Below are 22,114 nucleotides of genomic sequence, written 5' to 3'. Positions count from 1 at the left end.
TTTGAACTGCATAACTATTTTTAGATCAAGTTGGAGTTTAGAATAGTTTAATTTACATTAAAAACATATCATTAATGTTGATTTCCATAGAATAAACATCAGTCAATTCTTCAATGAATTCTGAATCACTATTTTCACCTCTTTTAAAAAGAAGCATTTGAGCTGAATTGAATATATCCATTGACTTATCAAAAGCAATTGAATAACTCTTAATGTTAGTCAGGACTGATAATGTATTGTATTGAACAGCAACTTTGTACTGATGTTTACTCTCAGTAAAATTGTGACGATGAGACTACATATTTTTCAAAGGTTGCTCATTTTTGCTCCAGATTGACTTGTAAATTGAACATATTTGCTTTTATAATGCTTTTTTTCCATAATGTTAAATACGAGTATTAGACTGATTTACTACAGACATTATTTCTGTATAAATCAAATACAAAGTGGTGTTTTGATTCCGCCATAAAATAGTCGATACTACACTTGTCATAAAACACACTGGACTCACTATAAACTTTTCTCTCTTTTGACGAGACATAACTGAACTAAGTGTAACAAACCATATGCTGAAAACTCTAGAGGCAGCATTTAGTCATTGTCAATAACAACAATAGAGCAGAACCTGATACTGGATGAGAGTGAGAAGTAAAGCTAGATTAGGATAGTGGCATGTGTTTGGCACTGTTAACTTACTTGAGCTACAGACCAAGTCACCTAGTTCGAATCTAGGCTAGCACATGCGTATAAGTCACCCTTCCCTCTCCACTCCACATCAGAGTACATAGTCATTTGTAGCAACGCCAAATGATTACTTCTACTTCAGTACTACTTCAAGTAAAATGCATTGTACTGTTCAGTGATGCTTTTACTTGTACTTGGTTGAGTTGCTAGAGGGGTAGGCTACGGGCGGTGAACCAGTTGCTTGTTAAAAGTTGGGTGAGAAACAGAATCACAGTAAAGCATATGTTTGCTAGGTTTGAGCATTTAGCTGTGGCCAATATTTAATTAATAATTGTACTTTTATAGTTTAATCATATAGTAACGTAAATAATAAATATTAATAATAATAATTATTATTATTTAAATAATATAAATATTATTTAAATATAAGTAACTAATAAGTCAGCCTAGCTGGTGCCAATCTCTCACTAACAGTACAGAAATCCTTCTTTGCTACTGATGGAAATTAATATTTGCTGACCGGTCATGGACCAGTGGAAACCCTCTGATGAGACAGCCCACGAGCCGTGGTTGGAGACCCCTTGGTTAAAGGAGTCACTAAAACTAGGGGGTTTAGTTGTAGAAAAATGCAATGAGGGAAAGAAAATAACCTACTTATTTACAATATAATTTAAATCCAGTAACAAAGTCAAGTTGTTTCCGATAGTACTGCAAGTGAATTAATATCAGGCTCAGAATTCTCTGATTATTCTGTCTGACTCAACACATGGATGAAAATATGCTTTCCAGTGGTAGTTTATCAATTTAGATTCTCAAAAGTGTTGAAATAATTAATTAAGTGGTATCATTTCTTTGTAAAAATTGTTGTTTTAAATTTTGTAATGTTTTACCTTAAATAAGAACCTACAATTGAGTATTAAACATTTGAAATATTAGTGAAAGAACATAAATACACCAACGTTAATTTATCTTGCATTATATATTATATATGGATCATTGTTTTTTTTAAGTTTACCAATTTTTTAATAGAGAGAAGACAATAATGTATTAAGAAAAACTACAGCTAATTAAAAACCTGTGTGATAGTGTTTTTTGTTTGATGAGACTTTTAATTTCTATTTGTAAAGTACTACGTGTAGTCTAGTTCTTTTATCCATAATATAACCTTTATAAGATATCATAATTGGAATCTAATTTAAATTCTCTTATATTGTTTTCAATATTAATATATTTAATAATGAAAATTTATGAAGTCAATTTCAATAATTTGCTTATTTAATAAAAATTAGATATCATCTTATTTAAGATCGGTTATTGCAGCATTTACATTTAGCCGGTATAGTTATTACATCAGTTCAGTGCACATTTGTTGGGAAAATGTTTATAAGCTTGGAAGCTGTCTACAGAGAGTATGAACATTTAAAACATTAATAATCATCATCTCTACAATGAGACTGTTTAAGGTTAGTAGTAACTATTTAGGTCTTTAGATTTAGAAAGATGAGTTTCATGTTCTCTTATTTGGAGGTTTGCTATGTGAATTGTTCATGGTATTTAACCATTCATTAGTCTCATGTTTATTTCTAGAGCAAAATTACATTTTTAAATATTAATATTATGAGTAAAATTTGATAGTAACCTGTATACAGGGTGACAATTAAGTCTGGAACCTCATTTTTTAATTTTTGAACCACAATAGAAAGAAATACCAAAGTTCACACGTGCTTACTGGTGATAGTAACGCACACATCTGCCCAATTACCGACCAGATAATCCCTTTGGGGGACGGTCTACAAGGAGTCAGACAAAATTCTTAAATAGAAGCATAGGTCAAGTTTGGTATCAAATTAAAGGAGCAGAGTACAATGCCGCAAACCAGACTTCAAAGGGTGGATTCATTCAGTAGTTATAGCTCTTTGAATTTTAAAACAATTGAATAATGTAAATTATTAAGTATTAAAAGTAAACACCAATTTTTAAGTACCTGTGATGAAAGTAAGTGTTCAAAATGTTCCCTCCCATCGTCTGGCAATGTCCTAGGCGGTTGTAAAAGCCATCCACTGCATTTTGAAGGTAGTCACGAGGAATATCTTGAGTTTCTTGGACTATGAGATTTCTTAGGTGCGCCAAATCTCGAGGCTTAGTACGATAAACTTTATCTTTGAGGTATCCCCAAAGAAAAAAAAAAAAATCCAGCGGAGATAAATCAGGGAAACGAGCAGGCCACTCTACTGCACCAAGTCTTCCAATCCATCTGTGAAGGAATATTGTATCCAAGTATTCTCTAACAAGGAGAGCAAAGTGTGGTGGCGCGCCATCTTGTTGGAAATAAATTCTTTGAAATTGTCGACCAAGAGCAGCTTGTAGTGTGGGAATTATCTCATTTTGGAGCATGCTAGATACGAGTCACCATTTAAATTACCATTGATAAATAATGGGCCCATAATTTGATTTCCTGTAATACCTGCCCAAACGTTAAGTTTCTGTGGATGCTGTGTACGAACTCAATCTGCCACTTTCACATTCTAACAGTAGTTGTGTTATTGGTAATAATTATTGATTCCTGGCTTTGATTACTACATTGTCAGATGATGGGAGGGGAACATTTTGATCACTTACTTTGATCACAGGTACTTAAAAATTGGTGTTTACTTGTAATACTTAATAATTTACATTGTTCAATTGTTTTAAAATTCAAATAGCTATAACTACTGAATGAATCCACCTTTTGAAGTCTGGTTTGCGGTATTGTACTCTGCTCCTTTAATTTGATACCAAACTTGACCTATGCTGCTATTTAAGAATTTTGTCTGACTCCTTGTGGACCGTCCCCCAAAGGGATTATCCAGTCGGTAATTGGGCAGATGTGTGCGTTACTATCACCAGTAATCACGTGTGAACTTTGGTATTTCTTTATATTGTGGTTCAAAAATTAAAAAAGAGGTTCGAGACTTAATTGTCACCCTGCAGTAACAATTTAATGTTGTTAATGTTAAAAATGGTTTTGAGATTTTTTAGAATTGTGTAATTTGGTTTATCCCTAGGAAAATGGAGTAAATACGTGTATCTCAAATACGTTTTGAGGTTTCTTAATACATTAAAAAATAATTCTGAAAATAAGATAGCATGAACCTTAGTGCAAGGGCAGATCCAATCCTCATTTTTGGAGTTGGCCACTTCAGTTTTAGTTTCAGTTTTTACCATTATCATTGCTCTAACAGGCAGTTTTGCATTTTATTATAACAAAAATTAAATTTTTGGAACGGAAATTACTCATACCCAATGTTTAGTTTTTAGAGTTAATTACATTTTTTTATGGTTACATTACAAGAGTAATAAAATTTTTTTCTTATAGAAAAATCCTTTTTTTAAATCTTGGTGGAGGCCATGGTCTCTGCCCGGATCCACCACTGCCTTAATTTGGGTTGTCATTGTTAAGTTGTTTCTATCCATATTTTAAAATAATTATTGTGCTACAAAGAATTATTATTAAAGAAGGTAACATATGGAAGTAATGAAACTTTTGAACACCTTGTGAGTTTTTGTTTGGTATTGAGTAGGTATGTTATTTGTTTTTTTTTAGATCATGGTACTAGAAATTCTTTATTAATTTTGTTTGTTTGAAACAAAGGTCCATTAGTTTGAAACATAGACATTAAGTCATGCTAGTTGCTATGTCATAACATTTTCAGAGTCTTTGTTGTAGTATGTTAGGCAAATTTACAATATTTGTGAAATAATTGGTTTTATTTCAATGAGTTGTAACAGAAGAATATTTTGACATTATATTGCCACTTATTCAGGAGTACAGTTTTAAAAATTCAGTGGTTCAATAAATCAATATGAAGAGAATGTTTATTATTTATATTATTTGTTTTACATATAACTAAATTACACATTAGTTTAAGTATAAGCTGTGAATTTATTAACACTGTATTAATTTATCTCTTCTATATTATTTATTGCTATAAGTCTAAGAAACTGTAAATACAAAATCTCATACAGTGTTAATTTATCTTTACAGATTTTGTCAATCAGGCAGTTAAAGCCGTATTTCAAAAGCAGTTTCCGATTTTATGCACAAGAAACCAAAGCAAGAGAGAATCCAATCATAATGAAGTTGGACACCCCGGAGTTCAGCTCACTGTTCACTGTAGAACTATTAACATTGGCTTCTATCTTCAAAAACCATAATTATGAGCTTCGGATTGCTGGTGGAGCTGTCAGGTAGATTACCAACACAGTACTAATTTAGACTTAGAATGAAACATGTCTGATTTGAAGTCTTTAATACCTTGGAGACTGAAATCTGCTCCATTTCCTTAGATTGATAATTATTGAGGGTGGATGAAATAGAATTTATTAAACAAAGTTTCTGTCACATTTCTCACAAATGACAGATTAATTTAAACTGGTTTAAAATGATATTTCTCAGTGAACAGCAATACAAATTTTTTACAAATTACAGTAAATCATTGTGGTAAATATGCAATTAATTATATAAAGTATGAAATTGTCAGAACTGTAAAATGTTTAAAAAACAATTTATTCAATTTGTAGGCTAGTTTTTATTTGTTTTTACAATATTAGTGAAATTATTTTTTTATAGTGAATAGCCCAATCTCTATGAGTATAAGTATTAATGAGTCAAGATTATTAATATACGTATAAGGTATGACTATATAACACCAGTAGGCTGTGTCAAAGTTGATTGCAAAATTTCAAGTCTGCAGCTGATGTCATGCTCAAGGTATCTTGTGGACAGACAGACAAAATCAATTTATTCAAGATAGATAAAAGAGAACATTTGCCAGCCCACTAAGTAATAAGCTTCAGTGTTGCTCAATCAAATCCCATGGAGGAAAATCAACATGCACCATCATCAAACTCAATCGTATCTATATAGAAATTAAGTTTCATGCAAGATTTAAAGTCTATAAATTAAATTGTTTTTAATATAACCTGTGGTCAGTAAGTCTGCACTAAACTCTGCCAAATCCCATTGGGAGACAATCGCCATCATCAAACTTGATGTTGTCTAGGTAGAATAAGTTAACTACAACATTTCATGCTAGTAGCTAAATTATCTCTTGAGGTATTCTGAGGTAAAAAGGCAGACAGAAGAGAAATAGTGCCAGGCCTCTTCATGGTAGTAAAATAAAAAAAATTTCAGATCCATCACTCAGTTTGTTTTCTAAATATCCTGTGGAAAGTTCGGCTTTGCTAACACTAAGCCAAATCCTATAAAAGGATCTGCAACATCAACAAACTCAATGTTGCCTATACAGAAATGAAGTTTCCTGGTAAATCTATAGGTTAAGTTGTTTTCCAGATATCATGCGGGCAGACAGACTGCAGAAGAAATATTGTGTTAACCCCCAAGGATAGGCTTTGCTAATGCTCAGCCAATGATCAAATATTATGTTTCTCTAGTTTATTCATTTTAGAAAACATTGGGTATTGAAAGGTTGAAAACTGACTCCTGTTTGAAAATTCCGTTATGTCACTTCGTTTAGGTTTATGTTATCCAATTAAAATGATTTGTATGGCTGTCATTTGTAAAGCTATCATCTTAGACCCGTTGTTACTAAAAGTAATACATATTTGATAATCTTCAGAAAAAACAAAACGCTGTATTTATGTTTGTTTAAGTAAATTTAAGTAAAAGTTTTGTAATAACTATAAGATGCAAAAGTTTCCAAATATCATTTATATAAGAAAATTTAAAAAAGGCAATAATATTTTTGCAACAATATAAACATAATTATGTAATCATAATCTATGTAATTTTAAAGATTTTACAAACAATAGTTTTATTTTTGTTAAATTGCAGTAGTTTATAAAACCACATTTAATCAGCATTTTTTATGGTTACAGCAGCCTTTTAAAAACTACTTCTCAACCTGTCCTAAAAAAGGTTTTAATCCAAAAGTAATTGTTAGATTAGTTTTTTGTACATGTGATTGCTTTTCTTAGCCTATAAAAATAGACAATTTTTAAAAGTTAACTGAAAAATTAGAGGTATAACAATTTAAAATCTAATCTATTTGTTTTTTTTTTTCAGAGATTTGTTAATGAACAAAAAGCCCAAAGACTTAGATTTTGCTACAAATGCAACACCTGATCAGATGAAGGAGATGTTTAACAAAGAGGGTGTGAGAATGATAAATAATAATGGTGAAAAGCATGGTACAATTACACCAAGAATAAATAACAATCAAAATTTTGAAGTAAGTGGTTTATACATACAAGATTTATAATGTGTTATATATTGGCACAAACATTAGATAGATGTACATATTTTGTAAAAAAATAAAATAGTTTTCTCCTCAATCAATAATGATCTAAAACAACTCGATTTACTGCAGTATTATCAATTAATATTTCAAAATTAGAATATGAACAATATTCATCAGCTCCGTTTTCTTAAGGACACAACAAGGCCTTGTTAAAATGTCCTTGTCTGTACGTCTGTGCATAACTATTTATAAAATGTTGTAGAGACTTGAAAATTGGTGCATAGACTTTCCTTGTTAAAGGAAGAGCTCTATTGATTTTGTAATACAGTGTGAGTTAAAAGTATGGATTCACCTTGTTTAGTTTTTGATGGATAAAGATACTGGATTGATATAGAAAGCTCTAGTTTCCACTGTTCTTCTTCTTTTATCAAGACCTTTCAAATGAGGTGTCACTTAATGGGTCTTTACATTTACAAATTTTGAGCCTTCCCCCCAAATCCTATTTTGGGGAAATTGGCAAAGTTGTAACAATAACAAAAAAGTTCATTTCTATTTCCTATTACCTAGAAAGGTGTCCCAAGTTCCATCCCTCCATCTTTAGCCATCAAAAACTAAACAGAGTATATCCATACGTTTAACTCACACTGTATAATGGTAGTCCTCTCATCTGTCTGTCTCTTTTGTCTGTGTAATGATGTTTTATAGAAATATTCTGTTGATATTAATCTTCGTAGATAGGATCCACCTGGTCCAAGGAAGAATCCTATTCATTTTGGGGTCGAAAGGTCAAAGGGCTGTCCTCTGTGATCAAGATTACTATAGCGTGTGGTGATAAGCTCACCAAAGTGTAAATATGACAGCAGAACCAGTTGTATGTAAAAAACAAAACAAAGTACATTCCTGTACTATGTGAGAATGGAACACACAGCACTGAGAGTGAAAACAATTTCACTGCACATAACCTAGAGTACTAAGAATCAAGAATCTAGATCTTTATTAGTCTTTAAACACAGTACACATATGCAATTGACTTCGTCAAAATACTTAGTAATAATTACGGTTATTTTGTACAACCACTCTAAAGTCTAAAATATTAACAAAATAGAAGATTTAACAAGGATAATAAATTAATAAATAATTAACAACAAGAACATTACAAATAACAATAACAAGAGAATAAAAACAACGAAAGAATGAAACGTGTCTAAAAACTTATATCACTAGTATCACAGGCAAAGTATTCATTGACACAATAAAATGCTTTTTCTTTTAACCAGCTATTAATTACAGACTTAAACCTATCAGTACTAACTAACTAAGCTCCTTCTGGCAATTTATTAAAAAGTTTTATTTCCATATAAATATGACTTTTCTTAGTTTTTTCTAGTCTAATTGGTGGTAAGTCAAGCTTATATATAAGTTTCTTGTATTATAATCGTGAGTATTTCCTCTGATTTGATATTCATTTAAATTTTCTTTAACTTTCATGAGACAACAAAAAATATATATACAAGGCAATGTCATAATGTGAAATTCTTAAAAAATTGGCAAACATGTCTCTCTGTCTGGTACTCCTTTAATTAAGAGCTTTCTATTTGCCATATAAAAGCTTTATTAGATACTCTACTGTTACCCCATAAATTGACACTGTATATCAAATGTGTGTGAAAAAAGCATAGTAAGATATAATGAGCATTTCATTACAACAACACATGTCACAAAGTATTAGGTAAGGAGAAAGAGTATTGAAAAAAATCAATATCGGCAATGTCTGTGGTGTTGCAGCGCATCATCTGAAACAAAGAGAACAAGAAGGCAACGGTCAGTAAGGCAAGGAATGAAGGCCAGATGCCTTCGGTCTTACTCTTTTCTTCTCAGTTTCAAAGTGATGATGTGCTATGTATAAATTTTGTTGGTTGAAATGTGTATGATTGTTACAATTTGTTTATGTTTCCTATTTATTTCTTTTTTCTTTAATATTGGTAGCAATTTGTACATTCAGTATAATAGAATGTGTGTAACCAAATTCAAAAAGTTAAGTTTCAATCTACATTTCTAGGTGACAACCTTGAGAATTGATAAAAAGACTGATGGCCGTCATGCAGAGGTGGAGTTCACCAAAGACTGGAAGTTGGATGCCAATAGACGAGACCTAACCATCAACTCCATGTTTCTAGGTAGGCTTCCTTCATGTGGAGGACTTGAACAGTGTTTGTATCAAAATAGATTATACTGGTGTACAGAAACAGCTAGTGGCTGCACACCTCAACAGGTTTTGAGTCTTTGTTAGAAATAGTGAAGACTCAAATCCTGTCAGTAAACTCAACATTTTTGAGTATAACTATCCTCTTAAACTGTACTAATTGTTCTGTTTCGTAATATCATTACACAGGCAAATTGAGGTTAAATAAGGAGATCTTCTACAAAATGAGAGTTACTTAAATATTATTACTGTATTGGAAATTTGTGTTCAAAACATTTTAAAACAATTACATGCTAACATATCATGGAACTGAGGAACTTGTTCAAGAACAAAAATCAGTATTATTGTACTTTCAATTATGATTGTGTCCTACAATTTTGCATGACCAGTATAAAACATTATATGAGTAACCCCTGTACTGCTAAGCTTGTGTTAACAAGGGTGAAACGTGTTTACACTATAAACTAGAGAGCCTAGCAGTGGTGTTTGCTTGAACTAAAAGAATCGGACAGTAACATACTTTGATTGTTAGTGCTCTGTAGTGGCTAACTACGAAACAATTACAGAAGTATGTGGTGAGGTGGTTATAATGCTTTGTCAGTATATAATGTTGTACAACGTGAGTTTTGCTTTATCATTGAAGGCCTCCACATTGGCTTAGTTCCACACCATATCACAGCTTATTGCAGAAGAATTCAGTGCTCTGATTACTGCTTGACTAACAGAAGAATAGCAGTGTCCCATTTCTTATACTTTTTATTATGGTTGAACTGTATGCATTTTTCGATGGATCACAGTATTAACAATGGTGATATTAACTTATTATTGTTTTTTTTAAAGATTTTACACAGTTCTGAATTGAGTTTTGGCAGAGTGACCATTCTGAAATACTCTTTTCAAATGGGATATAAACCCATTTTTTAAGGGAAAAAAAAACTCTTAAGTTAACATTGCCCGAGTATATAAACCCAATGTATGATTTATTTCTAGTAATGAATCTACATACATATCATTTCTATTTATGTTAATTGTTTTACTATGAGAAATTATCATTAAAAATGTTGCTGATAATTTTGTAATGTTATCAAAATAAACCTGGCAGATATATGAACAGCATGCCCAAGAAATAACTTTGATGACGAAAGGTCTGCAAAACTGTTCAGATCATCTCAGGTGATAAGTGGTTGGAATTTTGATCAGAAATTAGATTTCAGTAGCTTGAAGAGATAACCGGAGTCTCAGAGATTTGTATTTGCCTAGGAATTGTAGGACTTGCCAGTATCCACATTACACTACATTCACCCATTACTGTACATCTTTCATTCATCTTGATATACTCAAGTATTTCAGCTTCTCAAGTTCAGAAATGTACAGTAATAAAGAGATTTGTTTATTGGATTTGGAAGTAACAAATCATTGTACCTCTTTGGTCACACATGGGTTTTGTCATTTCTTAATTTTGAAATAATTCACTATGCGCAATTTATTATTTATCAATGATTCTGTTGCGATATATTTGAAATTGCTTAGGTTTGGATGGTACACTGTACGATTACTTCCATGGATATGATGATCTGATGAAGAGAAGAGTTGTGTTCGTTGGTGATGCCAGGAAAAGGATTCAAGAAGATTACTTGAGGATACTGAGATATTTCAGGTATGTATTTTTACAATAACTTATTTTTATTCTGAAAACTCATATAAGGCGTGAAAAGCATTCTGAAATGCCTCGGAAAATGGGATACTTCCAAGAACTAAAAGATAATTATGTAAAGTTTGTTATAAGAACAAGTTAGATTTAAATATTTATTTTGTTCAATTTACCTTATTTTTCAAAGTTTGAAATGGTTTAATTCAGAATCATCTTTATTTGTAATCGTTAAGATTACAAATACCTGTATTTTCAATAAATAAAAGTACAATAATTGTAGTGTTATCAAATTGTATTTAGTAGGAATTATTCCAGGCTATAGCTAGAACGACCCTACTATAGGGTCGTTCTAGAAGCCATCTGTGTAGTGAAGTCTTCAAAGGTTTCCCACTCTTACATCTTCGATAATATGGTTGAACGGTTTTCTACCAATCTACGAAGGTTTTTTCTCATACAATGTGAGATTGTTGTTGGGTAGAATGTACTTTGTGTCATTTCTTATGTTGTGTTGGTGTATGCTATTCAGCTTTGGCAGATCTTAACCGTCGACATACAGGAATACTTCCTGAATGTATAATGCAACCACTGTCAAGATACTCTGTGCTTTAAAAGCTTCTTTACAGGAATCTTGGCTTTGGAGGTCAAAGAGGATCCTAATGGCCTTTTTTCGTAAGACAAGTATCCTTTTCAAATTTGTACTCTAAACCATTAGACCTTACCGAAAATGTGCCTCAAAAAAGAGAGAAGTATGCTGTTTTAGCAGTATGATCACTTATTTAGTTTTATTTGCTTTATAACGTAAAGGCTGGTGTTCAATATTTTACTAATATTGTCAAGATGTGGTGTCCAGGTGAGGTTTCCATCTATACTGATAATAATAAAGCAATACTGATATGCCATGTTAAGAGCAGTACAGGAAGGTTTTTCGATGTCATCTGGTGCCTTTCCATTTAGAAGTAGCGTGGTGTCATCAGCATAGAAAGCAATATTCACCAAGATATTGAGGCATATAAATTGTTAGTGGATAATATGAAAAGAACTGGCCCTCATTATAGATCCCCTAAAGTTCTTAAAAATAGAATTCACATGCATACCTAAATTTTAACATTGACATATAATATCCAGTTGCCTGACATTGTGTTGGATTTGTTCAATATGGTTTGTATACTAACATACTATATTTCGTAACAGCTGATGTGCAAGGTAGAAGAATATTAGCAACATTCACTTTTTACGATTGACATTCGGGAATACTTATTTTTGTCATAGCTAATATTACCAGATAACAGATATTTTTTTATTTAACTTTGTTTATGTTTGTTGTATTTTAATGTATTTAAAGTAATTTTTGTATTTAGAAAAGACAAGACTTTTTAGCAAGAGTAAACCAAAAATTAATCAATGTTGACATTTTTTTAATAATTTTTTAATCTTAACTTCTTGGTGGCATCATACTTGTAGCAATATTATTGCTTCAAAATTATTTTTTCTATCCACATATATAGTTCTGTTCCTAATTGAACTTTTTGTTCAGATTTCAGTCTATCAAAAAGATCACAAAAACTCTTCCTACAATGAATAGTGGACTTGTATTCTAGGATTGAGAGCACATGTTTAAACTATCTACGAGTTAATCAAAGTACTCTACATACTGACCTATATCTGAATATTGCTCACTTTGTCTAAAGAAGTGCTCTCCAAAACGATGCTATTGGTAAACAAATAATTTTGCCTTCATCATCTACAGAAACACTTCGGAACATGGATCATAATTACGTAAACACTATTGCTTATAAGTATGACATGTAATTCACTGTGACCTGAAATCATAACAAATCTTGCACCAGGAGAAGACCAGATTCGTTTGTGTGTCTGTTTCACTGTAAAATTTAGTATTAATAAGAAACAGAGATCTATAAACTGATATTAAACATTTGGTAAAATTTATACAGCTGTTATTTCGATTCACGTAAATATTTTGTACATACTAACTACCAAAAACAAAATAGTCCTTGTAGACAACAAAATACTAAGATAAGAAGCAGGACATGTTGCATTTTAATTACTGCAGATAACCCTTTCGCTAGTATGTGTATAAAACAAAATCTAGTCTATAAATAAATATAAGGCAATGAGCAAAGTACCAAGAACACTCTGCCATTGAGAGAAATTTGACCACCATTTCCAGAATTTATGTCTGGTTTGTTAATTGTGTTATATCTGACCTTGTACAGGAGCTTTAAGAAAGAACTATGGAATAAACACTACATAGATTTAAAAATAAAAATAAAAAATAGCTTACAGTACACCTAATTTGTATTAAGGTCTTTCATTTGTTAGTGGAGCGTAAACTTGAGTAATGTACTGGTTTTATGGGAGGATAGCAGAAGTGCCTAACAACCATGACAGAGACACCTTGGATGCCATCAAGGAGAATAGGGCCGGTCTTGCTGAGGTATCTGGGGAGAGAATATGGATGGAGCTCTCACTTATATTGCCTGACACCTTCTAGAGTACCCTTGTACAGCTTAACTCTAGTAATGTGCAGGTTTTATGGGAGGATAGCAGAAGTGCCTGATAACCATGACAGAGACACCTTGGATGCCATCAAGGAGAATGGGCCGGTCTTGCTGAGGTATCTGGGGAGAGAATATGGATGGAGCTCTACTCACTTATATTGCCTGACACCTTCTAGAGTACCCTTGTACAGCTTAACTCTAGTAATGTGCAGGTTTTATGGGAGGATAGCAGAAGTGCCTGATAACCATGACAGAGACACCTTGGATGCCATCAAGGAGAATGGGGGGCCGGTCTTGCTGAGGTATCTGGGGAGAGAATATGGATGGAGCTCTCACTTATATTGCCTGACACCTTCTAGAGTACCCTTGTACAGCTTAACTCTAGTAATGTGCAGGTTTTATGGGAGGATAGCAGAAGTGCCTGATAACCATGACAGAGACACCTTGGATGCCATCAAGGAGAATGGGGCCGGTCTTGCTGAGGTATCTGGGGAGAGAATATGGATGGAGCTCTCACCTATATTGGCTGGCAACTTCTAGAGTACCCTTGTACAGCTTAACTTAGTAATGTGCAGGTTTTATGGGAGGATAGCAGAAGTGCCTGATAACCATGACAGAGACACCTTGGATGCCATCAAGGAGAATGGGGCCGGTCTTGCTGAGGTATCTGGGGAGAGAATATGGATGGAGCTCTCACTTATATTGCCTGACACCTTCTAGAGTACCCTTGTACAGCTTAACTCTAGTAATGTGCAGGTTTTATGGGAGGATAGCAGAAGTGCCTGATAACCATGACAGAGACACCTTGGATGCCATCAAGGAGAATGGGGCCGGTCTTGCTGAGGTATCTGGGGAGAGAATATGGATGGAGCTCTCACCTATATTGGCTGGCAAACTTCTAGAGTACCCTTGTACAGCTTAAACTCTAGTAATGTGCAGGTTTTATGGGAGGATAGCAGAAGTGCCTGATAACCATGACAGAGACACCTTGGATGCCATCAAGGAGAATGGGGCCGGTCTTGCTGAGGTATCTGGGGAGAGAATATGGATGGAGCTCTCACCTATATTGGCTGGCAACTTCTAGAGTACCCTTGTCCAGCTTAACTCTAGTAATGTGCAGGTTTTATGGGAGGATAGCAGAAGTGCCTGATAACCATGACAGAGACACCTTGGATGCCATCAAGGAGAATGGGGGCCGGTCTTGCTGAGGTATCTGGGGAGAGAATATGGATGGAGCTCTCACCTATATTGGCTGGCAACTTCTAGAGTACCCTTGTACAGCTTAACTCTAGTAATGTGCAGGTTTTATGGGAGGATAGCAGAAGTGCCTGATAACCATGACAGAGACACCTTGGATGCCATCAAGGAGAATGGGGCCGGTCTTGCTGAGGTATCTGGGGAGAGAATATGGATGGAGCTCTCACCTATATTGGCTGGCAACTTCTAGAGTACCCTTGTACAGCTTAACTCTAGTAATGTGCAGGTTTTATGGGAGGATAGCAGAAGTGCCTGATAACCATGACAGAGACACCTTGGATGCCATCAAGGAGAATGGGGCGGTCTTGCTGAGGTATCTGGGGAGAGAATATGGATGGAGCTCTCACCTATATTGGCTGGCAACTTCTAGAGTACCCTTGTCCAGCTTAACTCTAGTAATGTGCAGGTTTTATGGGAGGATAGCAGAAGTGCCTGATAACCATGACAGAGACACCTTGGATGCCATCAAGGAGAATGGGGCCGGTCTTGCTGAGGTATCTGGGGAGAGAATATGGATGGAGCTCTCACCTATATTGGCTGGCAACTTCTAGAGTACCCTTGTACAGCTTAACTCTAGTAATGTGCAGGTTTTATGGGAGGATAGCAGAAGTGCCTGATAACCATGACAGAGACACCTTGGATGCCATCAAGGAGTATGGGGCCGGTTCTTGCTGAGGTATCTGGGGAGAGAATATGGATGGAGCTCTCACTTATATTGCCTGACACCTTCTAGAGTACCCTTGTACAGCTTAACTCTAGTAATGTGCAGGTTTTATGGGAGGATAGCAGAAGTGCCTGATAACCATGACAGAGGACACCTTGGATGCCATCAAGGAGAATGGGGGCCGGTCTTGCTGAGGTATCTGGGGAGAGAATATGGATGGAGCTCTCACCTATATTGGCTGGCAACTTCTAGAGTACCCTTGTACAGCTTAACTCTAGTAATGTGCAGGTTTTATGGGAGGATAGCAGAAGTGCCTGATAACCATGACAGAGACACCTTGGATGCCATCAAGGAGAATGGGGCCGGTCTTGCTGAGGTATCTGGGGAGAGAATATGGATGGAGCTCTCACCTATATTGGCTGGCAACTTCTAGAGTACCCTTGTCCAGCTTAACTCTAGTAATGTGCAGGTTTTATGGGAGGATAGCAGAAGTGCCTGATAACCATGACAGAGACACCTTGGATGCCATCAAGGAGAATGGGCCGGTCTTGCTGAGGTATCTGGGGAGAGAATATGGATGGAGCTCTCACCTATATTGGCTGGCAACTTCTAGAGTACCCTTGTACAGCTTAACTCTAGTAATGTGCAGGTTTTATGGGAGGATAGCAGAAGTGCCTGATAACCATGACAGAGGACACCTTGGATGCCATCAAGGAGAATGGGGCCGGTCTTGCTGAGGTATCTGGGGAGAGAATATGGATGGAGCTCTCACCTATATTGGCTGGCAACTTCTAGAGTACCCTTGTACAGCTTAACTCTAGTAATGTGCAGGTTTTATGGGAGGATAGCAGAAGTGCCTGATAAAACCATGGACAGAGACACCTTGGATGCCATCAAGGTGAATGGGGCCGGTCTTGCTGAGGTATCTGGGGGAGAGAATATGGATGGAGCTCTCACCTATATTGGCTGGCAACTTCTAGAGTACCCTTGTCCAGCTTAACTCTAGTAATGTGCAGGTTTTATGGGAGGATAGCAGAAGTGCCTGATAACCATGACAGAGACACCTTGGATGCCATCAAGGAGAATGGGGCCGGTCTTGCTCAGATATCTGGAGAGAGAATATGGATGGAGTTCTCACTTATATTGGCTGGCAACTTCTGGGGTTCCCTTGTCGAGGACATTATCAAATGTGGACTTGGCCCACACATGGGTAAATATACTTATATACAATATTGCATTATCTACTTTATATATACAAAGTTTTGCCATATTTATATGATTACTTCTATGATTGTAAGAAAACATTACAAGTGTGTTTTAATGCGCATAATTTTTTTGGGTATAGTTTTTATTCTTAATAAAGATGTTTGGTACACTGAAATATGGGATACATGCTTTTCTATATAATAAAATAAATCAAGGGGAAAATCAATATTATGGTAGTAATTTTTTTGCAGGAATGCCAAAGGAACCAGATGTGGAAAGTTTTATTGAACTATACAACAGTGGCAAAAACATTGAGCTGAATCCAGTCTCAAGGATGACACCTTTATTCAGGAATGAAGACGAGGTAATAAAAAGTTTAATTTTTCAAACACTAGTACATCTCTTCTGATAATACCCTTGCTTAAATGCTTCAATGTCATTCGGACACATACAGGAAGGAGGTTAATACCCACAAACTGTCTTAATTTGTTGTTCTTTGGTACAGGTATAACTCTTTAAATTTAATATGTGGACAAAATTCAGTGATTTGTTTTTATGCCTTTTGTTTTTATGCCTTTTTACTTCTTGTTACGGACATACTCTCGGATCAAAAAGTATACCCGAGTTTGAACGTCAACCGCAAATTAACTAGTAGAGTTACAATAATCGGAAACTTATGATTTGATTAAAACACAATTTTTATACAAAATAAGTTCATATGTACTGTTTTTGAGTGTGAAATTTGAAAATTTTAGAACACAAAAACTGGATGGTGTTGCTTAAACGCAGAAGTAAACATGTTAAACTTTAATGTAGTTCTTGTTATTGTAGCTCTACTTGTTAGTTTGTGGTTACCTGGTTGTAAAATCAGGCACCTGGTGGATAGCACTTCTACCCTAGTTGGCCACAAGTCTACACCACATCAAGTATGTGGGGCAAGTCAATGAAGACAGGTTTACTATGGACATGGCCAAGGTGGCCAGTGGATGAAAGAGAGGCATTGAGGCTCTTGTAACTTCAACAATGATCCTAATTGCAATGACCTGTGATTCTTACTTGTAGAGGATGTCAAGTCTAAAACCTCCTAGATCATTAAAATTATCAATCTCTGCAGGAATTGCCTACTTCTACGAAGAATAGTGCAATTTATAAGAATTTGCAAATTGTGACTGATTTATAAAATGGTGTATTATTTAAATATACCATATAATAGCTAAATAATTAAATAAATCAGTAATCTGGGATGAGGCCAACTTCAGATCAGTTGTATTAAGGGCAAGATATTGAGGAGAGATCTCTGATGAGTCATTAATACAAACAACGTTCGCTGCTGGTAGGGGTTGGAAGTTAGCATTAAGAGGGGTTGATTGTAGGTTAAAATAATAAAAAACTTGTTTTAAAGTTTTCCTTCTACAGCTTATTTTGGCACCCAATTGTCTAGACTGGGAAAGTTGACAGCAAATAAATGAAGGAAAATATTGTTCATAATCATTAAAGGTACCCAGTTTATACAAAGAATATAACACTTTGCTTACTCTTCTCCCTTCTCTAAAATAAATCATAAAGATTGAAAATGACTTTGGACCACAAATGTTAACACAATATATATGGACGCAGAGTCTTAAGACTCTCCGTATGTAATTCCATATGTTTCGGCATTTTGGAGTTTTCAGTGCTTCAGAAGATTCTCTGGACTCGAGGTTAGATCAGATATAAAAGTCATTATCTAATACTGATCCAGTTGTGCAGCTACTAAAAAAACTACTGCACAGAAGTTCTGGCTCTTTTGTTGTCTATAGTATGATTGTTATAGAATACTATATCTATTACTATAAACTATTCTATACAAACGTTTCTGAATGTGTGTGATTTCAGTTTTTGGATTTGAATGCAAGACTGAAGATGTCCTCGTCTCACAGAGACATGGGACTCTTTATCATCGCTCACAGAAATGACAATATTACTTTAAGGTAAGTCATTTGTCAAACTTCCAAAGGGTTGCATTATCTCAAATATAAAATAAGCCGATACCTTATGAAATTAATTCCTTGACTTTTTTCTAATACCCAGCAACTGTAGTTCCACACTTTTAGACATATATTTTTTGACACATTAATAAATTACTTTTTTCTCTCACTACTTTTGTCTCTGATGTCGAAACGATATAAAGAGTTTATTTTGAGCTTCTTCGTCGTCTACTTTTTTTTGCATTTCTTCAGACGAACATGACTCCAGATTCCAGGAGTTAAGTCTGTGGCAGCGTCACATTTCATACACTACACTAAGAGGAAGGTGAAATGGAGTGACTCTCAACATTCACATCCATTTAGTGTTCTCTCAAATAACGATAACTATGCAAAATATTAACACTTTCACTGCCACCTCCTAATTTTGACAACTTTCTTACACTACCACTCATTTTAATGGTTTTTAAATAAATATAATTTTTTAACTAATTATAAGAATCATGGAACTTAAATTTTTTTTAAGGTGAGTTCTTCCTCTTTCTACACAAATACTGGATCAAACACACCTTCTTGTAGATTTATAAATTATTGCTAATATTACACACTTTTGAATTTGAGGAAATAACTTTTTAATACTTTTCTAGTACAATATTTTTAATTTAATAAATCAATATTATTCTTAAATGTTATATAAATTATTGAACGAATATATTTTTACTTAAATGTCTTCTATGTCAACAGGTGGTGCAAGTATAACACAATCATGCTGCAGCAACGTGCCAAGTTGTCATCTATCCAGGAGTGGATAAAGGAGATGCTCACTTACAAGCATGAGACTGCATTGTTAGATGAGTATGCTAAGTGGCAGATTCCCAGGTTCCCAGTCAGTGGTAGAGTGTTAAAAGACCATGGTGTTCCGAGTAAGTTGGGACCAGCAACACAACTTTTTCACATATTTTATACAAATTGAAAAATAAAAATGTAACTAACAAAATTTATTAACAATTTTCTAAAGATAACAAAAAAGTATTTTTGAAAGATTTGTCAAATAAATTATGGATAGGGGTCTACCAAGCTTTCATTGATAATCTGAAAAAGTAAATGTGTTTTATAGTAGTCTATGTGTGTCTATAGTTTTTATGTACATATTTCTAAAACTATGTTCTGTTACTAAAAACAGCTTTAAATTATTTACAGATGAAATGAAAATAACAAAATGAAATTATCTTGGCTCTACATCTTAGAATTTCCAGAGACAAAGATTTGCAAACTAGAATTTAGGCTAAACTAAAGCATAAATCCAAATAAAAAAGCTAGAACCACTTATAAATTGATCAAATTCAAAGTTGGTAATAACTTAGCTCCATTTCAAATATATGAGTTTTTTATAAAAGGATTTTAGTAAGTTCCCTTTTTTGGTGGTTAATGACTTTGGATGCTGGGCTAGGTAGTCTTGTAATGCCAGACATTTCTTCAACTCCCGATATTTCTTCTACTAACAGGCGTTTTCAATTTTTACCAGTATTTGAATAGCTGAAAAAATTATATTTTGGAAATCAATTCTCTGCAGGAAATAATTTTTTTAATTTAAATATTGTTTTAATAAGCCATGTCTATGGTTCAGAAACTTGTATGTAATTAAATATATTTTAGTGTAGGATTTTTCCTAATAAGCTAAAAGTGGCAAAATTTATATCTATAATCAAAAAGTGAGATCTGAGAAATGCTCAGTGTTACTACTTCCTATAATAAAAACATCTTTCTGTTTTATATTCTAGTAATAAATTATTTTGAGGTAAATTATTAGCAATATCATGGATTTTGGTAAGTTAAAGGCAATATTCCTTCATTTTTTGGGGCTAGAATTCCAGCACACCAACATTTGTGCTAGTTCACATCAAGTCCATACTCAATATTGTACTGGTTTTTCAGCTTCCATCCCCATTGGCTCCCGCAAATCAGTTTGTTTAATTTTAAAATAATTATGTGTTGAAAAAAGTTTACAATTCTCTTCCCCTCCCCCACAACAACAATATCCACTTTCACACAAGTCGTAATCATCAGAATTGGATTCTTCTCTGTCAGAAAACAAGTGTTCAACAATTTCATTATTCTCCTCCATTGGACTACAGTTATGAATACACAGTCACAATACACTAAAGACAACATGCAACAGAGAAAAAAACCAAGATGGCAATCCATGAACGATTTGTGTAAAAAAAAAAATAGTGGAACCGGCACTGCACTCAGCAAGCTTCATAACCTTCCCCACTAACCTTACACTGGGGCAATAAGTCAGGGTTAAGTGAACCTAGTATTCCAGTCCCCCGCAGCAAATGTGTTGATAATAACAATCTTCTTTTAAATTCCCTCTAAATCCATTTTTCATAACTTTTTATCAAGTAGAAAACAGTTCTAAATTCACTCCAGACACACGTTTTCTATCATTGAAAGGGACTCGTCATTGATGAACATCTCTCTTGGGATGAGCATGTGGATTATGTTGTACACAAATGTCCTTTGATTTTTATCCGCTGTGCCAAATTTCTGAAATGTGATACTTGGAAACTTTGAAAGCAATATATAATACCTTCATTAATTTATGCTCTATGGCATATATGGTGTCACAACCAAAAATAATTTAGACAAAATGCTGCTGTTGCATAAAAAGTCATTCTGAATGATGAAACTACAAAAATAATAGATTCTACTAATTACATTATTAAAAAGCTGATAACTTTCACAGTGTTTAATTATTTACATAGTTTTTCTTACAATATACAAACTAATAAACTGATTTTTCTTTATTTATCCTTCCATAAGGTGGTATCTGATCTCTCTATGAGCGGATGTTTATCTTCTCAGATACTGGGCTTAATTACGGGACATGCATGTCTTCATATAGTGAAGGAGAATTAAGAGAAAAAAGAAATTTTAATTACATTTTAAACTAAGAACTGAAATTTTAGGAATATTGTACTTGAATACAACAGCACTTGAGTGTTGTTTATATGCTTATTATGTTATATATAATATTGAAACATTTACACTGTTATAATACTTAAAGACTAAGTTAAGATGTTTGGAATTGAAGTGGATACCTCTAATAATAATCTATCCTTTAACCTAAATAATGAACAAGACAAGACTATGAAAAACTTGCTTTTTGACTTTGTTGTATTATTAAAGGATCATTTTGCCATTTTGGAAATGATGGTAAATTTTCTAAAGGATAACTGGTCAGTTGTTTATAACTTTTTACGATTGTAGAAAGTGTAAACGGTTAGAACTTCTTTTCATACTTTCAAAGTGTTCAATAGGCCCACAAATTTTAAGTACTTTAAAATTGGCCACCCCTTAGAAGAAGAAAAGTAACAATTTATTTTTGAAGGCTTGTAGATGACTGTTGAAATTTTAATGCAGTCCAAAAATACCATTTAAATTAAACAAACTTATTTATATGTGAATAACAAAAATAATGTTTACAATGTGTTCCAGTGGATCGGAATACTGCAAGAGTGATAAACAAACTAAAAGAGTACTGGGTAGATCACGACTGTGCATTAGATGATAAACAGATTCTGGAACAAGTACCTGCTGTCTTGGAGGAAATAAAAAATACATCTCCACCTAGGTCACCTAATGTTCAAAGGAAAAAGAAAAAAGTGTAAATAAATGAAGTTAACCTTATTAAATATGTGCTTGTTGATTTCAACCCTATAAA

General features: G+C 33.9%; 2 protein-coding genes across 3 annotated transcripts in view; both read left to right on the top strand.

Moving 5' to 3' along the window:
- LOC124352969 (cancer-related nucleoside-triphosphatase-like) overlaps positions 1–22,114 on the top strand; it is a 40,998-nt gene that overhangs the window by 5,109 nt on the left and 13,775 nt on the right. The window lies entirely within an intron of this gene.
- On the top strand, positions 1,992–22,085 carry LOC124352968 (CCA tRNA nucleotidyltransferase 1, mitochondrial). The gene is made up of 10 exons (XM_046802727.1): positions 1,992–2,147; positions 4,709–4,911; positions 6,749–6,914; positions 8,983–9,100; positions 10,657–10,783; positions 16,234–16,427; positions 16,675–16,787; positions 18,299–18,393; positions 19,132–19,310; positions 21,889–22,085. Exons 1-10 carry the CDS (start codon positions 2,133–2,135, stop codon positions 22,059–22,061), a joined length of 1,383 nt encoding a protein of 460 aa, XP_046658683.1. The 5' UTR covers positions 1,992–2,132; the 3' UTR covers positions 22,062–22,085.

Source organism: Homalodisca vitripennis, chromosome 1 (genome assembly GCF_021130785.1).
Source record: "Homalodisca vitripennis isolate AUS2020 chromosome 1, UT_GWSS_2.1, whole genome shotgun sequence".
NCBI lineage: Eukaryota > Metazoa > Arthropoda > Insecta > Hemiptera > Cicadellidae > Homalodisca > Homalodisca vitripennis.
Note: the sequence above shows the minus strand (reverse complement) of the source record. Positions and strands in the feature narration are given on the sequence as shown.